General features: G+C 42.7%; 1 protein-coding gene across 6 annotated transcripts; it reads left to right on the top strand.

Annotated features, from left to right (window-relative positions):
• Positions 1 to 112: 112 nt before the first annotated feature.
• On the top strand, positions 113 to 2,906 carry LOC112879283. Of its 6 annotated transcripts, none has more exons than XM_025943491.1 (4): positions 113 to 1,039; positions 1,400 to 1,861; positions 1,933 to 2,187; positions 2,368 to 2,906. In XM_025943491.1, exon 1 carries the CDS (start codon positions 508 to 510, stop codon positions 955 to 957), a length of 450 nt encoding a protein of 149 aa, XP_025799276.1. In that variant the 5' UTR covers positions 113 to 507; the 3' UTR covers positions 958 to 1,039; positions 1,400 to 1,861; positions 1,933 to 2,187; positions 2,368 to 2,906. The 6 variants fall into 6 exon arrangements, 5 of the variants coding, with proteins under 5 accessions (XP_025799276.1, XP_025799277.1, XP_025799279.1 ...); XM_025943492.1 differs by having other exon boundaries at positions 1,933 to 2,190; XM_025943494.1 differs by having other exon boundaries at positions 1,933 to 2,459; positions 2,690 to 2,906.
• Positions 2,907 to 10,905: the final 7,999 nt, after the last annotated feature.

Below are 10,905 nucleotides of genomic sequence, written 5' to 3'. Positions count from 1 at the left end.
GCAATATCTTGTCTCTTTCTTTTTTCAAAAAGGAAAAAGAAGAAACAGGAGCACCCAACTGCTCGATCGTCATCTGAACAAAAGAAGAGAGTAGTGTGCTGCGGCTTCCCCGTCCCTGTCTCTCACCAGCGCTGGCTAGTGGCATCACGGCAAGGTCATCCATCTGATAAGAAAAGTATTGCTGCGGAAAAGAAAGAGTCAGCAATAGTGTGCTGCGCCTTTAGTTCTCCGGCAATCCGTTCTTATCCCAGCAATTCTTTCATCAGGGAAGAAAAAAAAGAGAGAACAAGTTAACAAACACAAAGACCGTGCAGTGTGTGCCATCTATATAAGCCTCCTCGTCGCATCACCCGTCCATCTCCCTGTTAACCGCTGCTGCTGACCAATCGCCTTCCCTACTTGCCAAGTTGCCAACTTGCCATTGCCAAGAAGGGCAGCAGAAGCCACGGCGATCGGCTCGCGAGAGGACCGGTCGAGCCATCGAGGTAGCAGCAGCAGCTGGTCGCCATGAGCCGGGGCGGCGGCGTCGGCAAGCACCTCCAGCACGTGCGCTGGTTGTGGCGGGCGCCGCGGCGGGCGCTGTGCGCGGCGCGGGACCTGTACGTGCGCAGCCTCACGGGGTGCGCGGGCCACCTACCGGGGGAGGCCGCCTTCGGCTACCCGTCCTTCGCCGGTGCGCCGGGGTTCCGCGTCGACAGCTTCGCGTCGTCCCGCCGCTCCTCGGACGCCGGGGACGAGGACCTGCGGGAGCTCATCCGCGCCGCGTCGCAGCGGAGGGCGGCCGAGGCCGCCGCCGCGGCGCACCCGGCGGCCGTGCCGCGGAGCCAGAGCGTGGCCATGGCGCGGATCGACGAGGACCGGCCGTGCGACTTCGGCGGCCCCCTCGTGTTCCCCAGGAGCCGCAGCTGCGCCGTCGGGGCCGCGCGGAGGGGCAGGGTGGCCGCGCTCGCCGCCTGATGATTCTTGTTCTTGTTCTACGGCGCGCATGCGACGGCCACAGCTCTGCAAGGAAGCAGGCCCTTGTGACGAACAGAACATAGTATACTCGATTCTTTCCTTTCTTTTTTTCTTAAAGTTTTTTCTGGAGGCTGCTGAAATCTGCAGCTGCGTTCTGTAATTTATCCTGGAATTGTTTCTGGACCCCTCCCGTGTACCGTCCATGTTCTAATTGATTTGGTTTGGGTGTTGCTGAAATCTATACATTAAAAAACTAAAACGACTAATAATTTAAAAATTTAGGACGGAGGGAGTACTTTTGTTTGCCTAATGTAAGTGCAAACTTGAGACGATGAAAGTTTCACTTTTTCTGGCTTAAATGGATTAGAATTTCTTTTGGACGTGATTTTGAGGCCACTTCCTGCTACTACTGGATGAATTCTCCAATTTTTCTTCGGTCCAGGAAGGGCAAGCCCACCGACCGAGAGAAAAGGCAGCCGCACCGTCAGTGTGTGCCCGTGGTTTCGCTGTCCCATGACTCCCATCATCATCGTTCCTCTCGGCTCCCTTCCCTCAGGTCCGTCTCCCTCCCCTTCTCTCGCCATCTCCGTCGAGCACAGTCCTCTTGGATGGCTACGGCGGCGCTCGTGACCCATTACCGATACTGCACCGCCCAAAATGTCGACCACTTCGCTCCTCCTCTCCGTTGCCACCGATTTAGATGGACATGCGGTCGGTGACTGCGTACGACAACCCTAGCCACCGTCTTCAACCACCTCAAGTCCCACCCCGGCACTCTCCTGGCCTCCTCCACCTCCTCTACTGACGCCGCCCCCGCTCGAGTTCGCCGAGCGCGTCGCCCAGTTCCAGCAACACGCTGACAGCATGGTACAGCCGCTGCCAAGCTTCACCTCCATTGGAACCGGTAAATTTTATTGATTTCGTGTGCTAATTTCATTTATTTCCGGCAATGATATCATCTTCGCTTCATTTTAGATCCACAGTAGCAGCACGCCATCACAACAGGAAAGGACTACCCATCCTCCTCAACCATATCTGCGACCTCGCCGCCGAATCCTCCGCGACATCTCCATCCCCGCGGCAGCACCGATGCCCCGTCGTGCCCCTCTTCACTGTCTCAGCTCACGGACGCTAGTAAACTGGTGTGTTTTCGTTATTGCAACCGTCGACAGAGAACAACAAGGAGGGCACGAACCAATCTGAATGACGTGTGACAGTTACTCTTCTCAGGTTGTTGCTACCGTTGTGCTCTATCTATCATTTTTGCATTCCACGCTTCCTGAGGTTGTGCTTGCATAGGATCAAGTAGTATAGGATCACGTAGCTAATGCTATCCTTATGAGGTCAAGCAAGCTACTGCCTTTGATTGAGCCTGTTTGTAATTTTTCCATTCTCTGTTTGTTCATTTAGTTGCCTCTAATGGAAGAATCAAGAATGATGAGAGCTTAAGTTCTGAAGCATTATATCGGATTTGCATCTTAATAGGTCTTATGCATACAAAGGTAACTGCCAATACCACTGATTTCCCTTCCTTCAATTGTTTTACATACTGCAACAAAGGTATAACTAATGACCCCAAGTTCCAATTGCATAAATTTAGGTGACTCCTTTTAGATTATGTGATGAATTTCCAGAATGTATGAAGGTTTGTAGTCAGTTTAATTTGCTGTTACTACAAAGTGTTCTAATTCCTACTCAGGATATCTCATAGAAAATCTTTCATTCCTTGCAGATTCTGCTCTATAATGCATTGGTTGCTGAGCAGAAGTCATAAAGTTTCAGCTTTGACATAGTTATATCCTTCTTTGTTTGCAATGAAATTACTGATGCACGAGGAAATGCATTTTGTAAAACTTTTCAGATAGGCTATCTGTTAATCTTCAAGTTTTCACAAGGCTGTAATCACACCGGCTATGTTCATGAGTGGAACAACTACCATTGATGTTCAATTTGTACAAATTGGAGTTGTCTATAGCTGTCTGCTATTCTTTTACAATGCAGCGTATTACTTAAGGATTAATTAATTAAATAAATACGGGCACGGCGTAGCGCGCCCTCCTTCCTAGTATCATTTCATCGGTCCACAAAAGGGCAAGCCAATCTGATGTTGGTGTTGGTGTTGGTGTTGTGTTGTATGTTGGAATTATAACCATTCTACAACGAGCGTAGCGAAGGACTTAATGGTTTAGCTCGAAGAATTTAAGACTCGTTTGTGAAGAGAAAAGAAAGACCTTTTCATAAAAAAGAAAATAAGAATTTAAAGGGCCTGGAGCGCAAAAAAATATTTCAAAGCTTTCGTATGGAACAGTCCGGTATGAACAAGGTTGCTAGCATCATATTTGAGATACGCGCCGGTCTGGTTCTTTACTGCCAGCTATCGAGCTGTCAACTCGCTTTCAGCCCGTTCCGGTTGGGGCTTCCTATCCGCCTTCCGTGCGATAGGAACTCGTGGAGTCGCACAACCCAAAAACAGTAGCAGGCGGTCCACATTGTAGCACAGTAGTAGATCGGTCTGAGCCTATAAAAAGCTAAAAACAAAGCACCGCAGGCCTAGTAAAATCAGCAGCATGCAGCCCATAGCCAAGCAAGCCTTTCTCTTCTTTTTCAAAAGAAACCATAAGCAATGTTGAATTAATATATTCAACATTTTAAATAACTGAAGGTACAAGCATGCTACCATACTTTGGCAAGTTTCTCAAAAGATTTCCATTTTGTAATTGGATAATGAGCCTAGTGTTTTCTATCTTTCTGTTAGTTTTTTCCACTTGGAGTTAAGCATTTTGTGGGAATGTGGTTGTTATGGATGCACGACGTTACAAAAGCTGAGCTTGAGGAGAGAGCCTTTTAAGCCTAATAAAAATATAGTAAATTATTACTATGAGATATATATTGTTGTCATCAATAATGGCTAGAGTTTAGTTTTGTAGTTATGTGTGTTGTTTCTTTGCTCCATTACTTTTTATGTATACGTTTTTATATTTTTTTTATGGCTACTGGGTTTATTTGATACCCGTTGCAACGCACAGCACGTGCCTATCTTTTATAAACTATAAACTATTTAGTTGGCTGCTTGTGTGTGGTAGTTGATACACCTGAAAATATTGTTTGTTGGCTGCTTGCCCAATCGGCGGCTAACCTATTTCCCTACTCTCCCGAAATGCACGGCTGCCGGTCACCAGCTGACGGATCAAGGGCTCCTCGGCATCGACGGCCCCGATGCCGCACGCGTACCCACGGAGGAGAGGCTCCACTGGCGCTCCTACCTGGTGAAGCTCGGATCCGAGAACCTCCAAGGCTCCAGGAACGGGGAGCTCCACTGTGCATCCCACAAGTACGTTTCGAACTCATCGCTCCACCCACACCCACATAATTTAATTGCTTTGCAGCATAACGAGAAAAATCGACTTCGTTGCTGTTTCCAGATGATGTTGTTCACTGGCGCAAGTTTTATTAATCAAAAATGCGAAAAGCTTGTGCCTCTGATGCTTGTGGCCCAGCATCACGAGAAAAAGTTCTATTAATATACTTGCTTGTCGACAACAGATGTATGATCAGTAAAAACCAGTGCTACTTAAGCATATTCCAATTCGCAGTCAGATAAAACTACTGAATCGGATAAAACTACTGAAAGGGGTAGTGCCATAAAGTATCAGCTTCCTTTCTTCCTTCAGTCAAAGAAATGATCAATCAGGTAGATGATACTGATACCTGCCTCTGGACACAACCAATACTTGATTTTCTTTTGCAAATTGGAATCTGCCTCCTGTAGAGCTGGAAAAGGCACTTCCCATTGATACGAAACACTTATAATCAGCTTATGATATTTTTTAGACCAATCATCTTATGTTCATTAGGACTTGCATTAATGTCTTTTAGTTGCTTGTACGTGGAGTGGTTAGTAATCTGAATATTGGTTACTCAACTATGGGATACAAGCAAATTGCAGTATCTTTTGCCTGAAGTTAGAAGTGCTCACAAAATGATCGATGTCTGTGCATCTGAATATCCTGTATATTCATTGAAACATCAGATGGAATCTGCATTTAAAGTGATCGTTGCTTGGATCCAGATTCACAGACTGCATGCATGGAGCACATAGCTGTATAAAGACTAACTTTTCTTTTCTGACAAAACTGCAGTGGCCACCGATGCATTGTGACTCATAGAACTGAATAATTAGTAAAACCATGTAATTGCTATGGTCTTTGATGATTCTTTTTGTTTCATGTGTCAGGTTGTTCTTGTACTAGAACGAAAAGCAGCAAAGAAAACATGTCATTGGTCTCAACAACTTAGGATCTGCGGTACTGCAGTGTGCAGCAGCACATAAAGTCAATTTCAGTGCCCTTTCAAAATTACCATGATTCTAAAATGTCCTTTATCAATTTTCTGGCCGTGTACTATTTCTATGTGCCAGTTATTCTGGCTATAACTACTGGTAATTTTAGTACATCACATAATGCTTAGCATATGAGATTGGTGTCTGGGTGATGATATTTGCTCTAATTTTCTTTTTTGCTTCAAATTATTCATACAATCATATTATGCAAAACAATGTTGCAGGTATCCCATGATCTGATTCTGATATAATTTGGTGAAACATATAAGCCATGATATTGTGACTCGTGATCACCAAATCTTTTAATGAAATGGGTTAATGGTTGTCAGTTAGCTTTGGTAGAGGAAGCCACTTTTATTTGTTAAGCCAAAATACAAACAGAGATGAAGCTGTACTTTTTTGTTGAACAATAGAAAATGAAGCTGTACTAATATCAAGGGATTATCATGCAAGTAGTCATTCCATGTTTCTCATCAATTGTGATTAGTTCAGATCCCTTTTAGATATGGGCATTGCAAGATGGAAGTACAGTAGTTGTCGGAGGAAGTCAAATCGAGCCAAGCTTGAATTTTCTGAAGAGATGAACCGGTTACTCAATAAAGTACCAGAGCTGATCGGTGCCAATAATGAGAATGTAGTAGATAGCAAATCCACTGCCACCATAAATAAATTTCTGCAAGAACATTTTTGGTTCATTTTTTCTACTATGTACTTCTTGTTGTGGTAGAGAAATTATGCTGAGCTGCTACTAATGCTGCACATATATAATTTTTCTGGTGTTTTTTCATGTTTCCGTAAGTGACGGACTTCATTCGGAATTGCTCATGTGTGCTTGCTATGATAAGTAGCATGTTGGCATTGCCTCCATACTTGTCTCGCCTCTGCTCTGCTTCTATGCTCTGCTCATGTAATTTTCATCAGGCGCTCACTCGCTGAATCTCGTCAGGTAATTTTCTCTGTGATGCAGTTGTTCTAATCTAATTCAGAATGTCATCCGGACAAAAATCTCAAGAAGGTGTACTGAACAAGTATGTTTCAGGCTTACAGGCTTCCAAAAATCTGAAGTGCGCCTTTTATGATCTCTGCTGGTGGTTTTCTGGATGTTGTCTCACTCACAGGTAGCAGCATTTGCTCGCCCTGCTGATGCTGCACATATATAATTTTTCTGTATCTCAGTATCTGATTTTTCTGGTGTTTTTTCATGTTTCCGTAAGTGATGGACTTCATTCGGATTCGCTCATGTGTGCTTTCTATGATAAGTAGCATGTTGACATTGGCAAGCAGCAATATTGGCTATTAGATAAGAGCTGTTATATTCAATATTATTCTTGGGATATCTTTTATTTATAAGTTGATGATGCTGTTTCAGGCTTACAGGTATGAGGTCTTGAAATTTGAAGCACTCTCTTCATCTTTTTTCTTGGGTGTTGGTGACAGTATGACTTTTCAAAATCTCTTGCGCCTTTGTTAATTTGTCTTGTTGGTGTTAATTTCTGGTTCTTGCCTGTGAGTGCGTTGGAATAACTGGTTTTTGCCTGAACAAGTTACATTATTACCATTGGTTCACTTCTTCTTACCTGTGCCTGTCAGTGCGGGGCGTGCTTGTTGCACCAGCTGGTTATTTCTTAGATGGTTCTCTGATCTGAGAGTGCCAAATGCTGTCTGAAAATTACTCCCGAACCAAATAGGACTGGCTCCTGATACAGAGTAAGCAAGTTTCAGAGTTAAACTTTTTACTGCTTTAGTCCAGACTGCTCATTGCAAATAAATAGGAGTTTAAACTTTAGCTTTCGAAGTATAGCAGTTTTTTTGAATTTTATTATTTCATTTCAACGATATCTTATGTTGCTTGTGATGGTACTTTCTAAGACTTATCACCTCACTGTGAGACTATTTTTGCTTTAACATCAACAGAGTTTGACCTGTGCAAAAAACATGGAGCTTTATCACCTTCTTTGTATGGCAGCAAAGTCGTCTCACAGCATTTTGGGTACCCACTTGCAGGATATTATTGACATTGGGATTGGATGCTGGGTGGGCTAACGAGGAGCCTGTGCTTGCTATAACTGTATGTCGTCTTGCTCTCCAGCCAGAGATTGTCTAAAGAAGATAAGAGCAAACTGATAAATACTACTGGGCACTGGCAGAGTATTAGCTGCATTGCAAGATTTAATAACAATCTTCCTACTTCTTGAGAAAAATATGGTATGGAGCTGTAGGTAAAGTTACAAGCACCATCTACGCCTTACACCCTGCGCCAGGAATCTTTGCTACTGAGATCGCAAAGAAGTGCCGCGGTTCTGTGTTCAGTGCTTTAGAAACTAAGGACGTGTCAAATGGAGATGAAACTCAAAATGATACCTTACTGCCATCACTACCATCTTCAAAACTGGTTAGGTTTCTTTTTGTCATGAGCCATATAGCATTGAATCACTTGGTGTACAGCAAGACTTCCGTTAGGAAAATTCAGGAACTGTACACGAGGAAGATTGAAAGTTCTCAGCCCATCACTGAGGATCCTATCTACAAGTTCTGAGGTAATTTCTTGGTTGGATGCTAAATCTCTATCCTTTCGTAGATGGTGCAATTGGCAGGTTCAGGGTCGGCGGCGATGAGATGGCGGCGGGAGATGGAGAGGAGGCTACTGCAGGCAGCACGCTAGCGCAGAGCTCCGGAGATACCCTACCTTGCCTGTGATTTGGCAGCAAAACCATTCCAACAACAGGGGTGGCACACAGGATCGAAAGTAGAGGGCGTGGCAAAGAAGACAAAGTTACACAGATTTGTACTTTTGTTCTATTATGTTTACGCGTGATGTGTCCAATAATTTATTTAAGTGGTTTGGATATGTACATGGAACATAAATATTGTTTAAGTCAAAGTGTATGTCTTTATTGCTATATATGTTGTTACAAATATTTCATGTCTACGGTGGAAATTTATTTTACGCATAGCAACGCATGGGCACAAACCTAATACGATTGTAGAATTAATGAGGCTAGATGGATCAGCATGCACAGAGGAGGACGAAATGCACGGGATGACTATGAATTACTATCAAAATCTTTTTACTTCAGAAGGCACATCCAACATGCACCGAGTTATTGATCATGTACCTTGCAAAGTAACTGAAGAGATGAATCGCTTTTTATGTAATCCATTTACTGAAGAAGAGGTTAAAACAGCGTTATTCCAAATGTTTTCAACAAAAGCACCGGGTCCAGATGGCTTTCCAGCCCACTTTTTTCAGCGCAACTGGGACATTTGTGGGGATGATGTAACAAGGATGGTGCTGAGAGTTTTTAATGGAGATGAGTTACCAACTGAAATAGTACGTTCATCGTTTTAATTCCGAAGGTTCAGAATCCTGTATCCTTGAGCCATTTTCGACCTATTAGCCTTTGCAATGTGGTATATAAAATTATATCCAAGGCTTTGGCCAATCAGTTGAAGAAAGTGCTCCCGGATATTATCTCTGAAGAGCAATCAGCATTTGTTCCTGGAAGAATCATCACTGATAATGTCCTTGTGGCATATGAATGTCTACATTATATGCGCAGAAATCGATCAAAAAGTAATGCTTTTTGTGCTCTCAAGCTGGACATGACAAAAGCATATGATAGGGTGGAGTGGAAATATCTTGAGGCTGCAATGCTTAAGTTGGGCTTTAACCGATCTTGGGTGGATAAGATTATGAAGTGCGTCACAACAGTGTCTTTGTGGGTGCTATTTAATGGTGAGAAACTTCAAGATTTCAAGCCAACTCGAGGAATCAGACAAGGAGACCCTATTTTTCCATATTTGTTTCTACTTTGTGCAGAGGGTCTTTCATGTATGCTTAAGCCAAAAGAAAAAAAAATGGAAATATTCAAGGTATCCAAGTCTCACATACAGCTCCAAAGATTCACCATCTCCTGTTTGCTGATGATAGCATTTTGTTCTTCAAAGCAACAAAGAACAATGCTATTATGATGCCACAAATATTGTCTGAATATTTTGAAGCATCCGAGCAATTGGTAAATCTGGCAAAATCATCAATTTTCTTTAGTAAAGCATGCCGGCAGACTATTCGTGATGAGATGAGACTAATTACCAAAGTGGAAAATGAGTCGTTGAATGAAAGATACTTGGGTTTACCTACTGATGTTGGTAGAACGACTAATGGAGCTTTTAAGTATCTCAAGGATAGGGTATGGAACAAAGTCCAAGGTTGGCTTGAAAAAACCTTATGAGCTGGAGGAAAGAAAGTTTTGATAAAGGCAGTGACTTAGGCAATTTCTACATACATAATGGGATGTTTTAGAATTCCAAGAGGGCTATGTGACCATATCAATTCCTTGATAAGGAAATTCTGGTGGGGAAGTGAAAATGGTAAAAGGAAAACAAGCTAGGTAGCCTAGGAGAAAATGACACTACCAAAATTTTGGGAGGCTTAGGCTTTCGAGATATTGAAATGTTCACCTTGGCGTTGCTCGCTAGACAGGCTTGTCGCTTACTGGTTACGCCAAATTCTCTTTGTGCACGGCTCCTTAAATCGAGATACTATCCAACAAATGATATTCTTAATGCAACAATGTGAAACAACCCATCTAAGACATGGAGAGCAATTTTGATGGGGTGGAAGTTCTTAATCAGAGTCTAATAAAAGCATAGGAGATGGAAAAACCACAAGCATATGGGTTGTAACTGGATACTTAAACCTCTGTTTCCAAAGGAGCAAAATTCTCCTAGTCAAGTATGTGAGCTTATTGAATACTACAATGACTTGGAGAAAGGAAGTTGTGCAACGTTACTTTATTCAAATGGATATTGAAGCTATCTTACAGATACCATTGAGCTTAAGGATGCAGGATGATTGCTGGGCATGGCATTATGAGAAAAACGGTATTTTTTCAGCCCGTTCAGCTTACAGGATGTTAGTTTTGGCAAAGAAAGCAAGAGAAGACTACTTCGAGGGGAGAGCTATATGTTCAAATGAGCTGTTTAGACAAAAAGAATGGAAAAGTTTATGTGATTTAAAAGTGCCATAAAAATTTAAGGTGTTTTGCTGGCGCCTAGCTCTAAATTCCATTCCCACTGCAAGTATTCAGCTTAAGGATGAAGATGTTACAGAATCATTAAGCATGTCTGACCCGAAACAATAGGTTTTTCATATGTGTATCAATTTACTGGAAGAAGATGGTACTGGAATCCTGATTACTTGTTGGGCAATATAGCATGCAAGAAGGAAAGCTATATATAAGGGAAAATTTCAGAGCCCATTAGCAACTATGGGAGCAGTTAACAGGCTAATCAATGAATTGCAAATTTCAAATGAATTTCAAATGAATTGCTCTTACATGATGATTCTTTAAGATATCCAAGAGAGAACAAAATTGTTTGATTGTGCACGAAGGTAGAGAGTCAAACAGGGAAGCCCCTATGTTAGCAAAGTTAGCATGTCCTTTAGAAGATGGTCGTCATGTATGGTTGGGCTCCCCTCCTGTTTTTCTTAATGTAAACTTTGTCATGAATTATGAATAAAGACTTTCTACCTTCCTCTCAAAAAAAAGAAGAAGCAGCCTTTATAAAAAGCAGAAGGCCACGGCAAAAAAAAAAAGTGTCAAGCC

Source organism: Panicum hallii, chromosome 2 (assembly GCF_002211085.1).
Source record: "Panicum hallii strain FIL2 chromosome 2, PHallii_v3.1, whole genome shotgun sequence".
NCBI lineage: Eukaryota > Viridiplantae > Streptophyta > Magnoliopsida > Poales > Poaceae > Panicum > Panicum hallii.
The sequence above is the reverse complement of the archived record's forward strand: the minus strand, read 5'-3'. Positions and strand labels throughout refer to the sequence as shown.

Bases quoted from the DNA above. Each gene is read 5' to 3' on its own strand.
- LOC112879283 (XM_025943493.1), top strand. From the start codon at position 508: ATGAGCCGGGGCGGCGGCGTCGGCAAGCACCTCCAGCACGTGCGCTGG.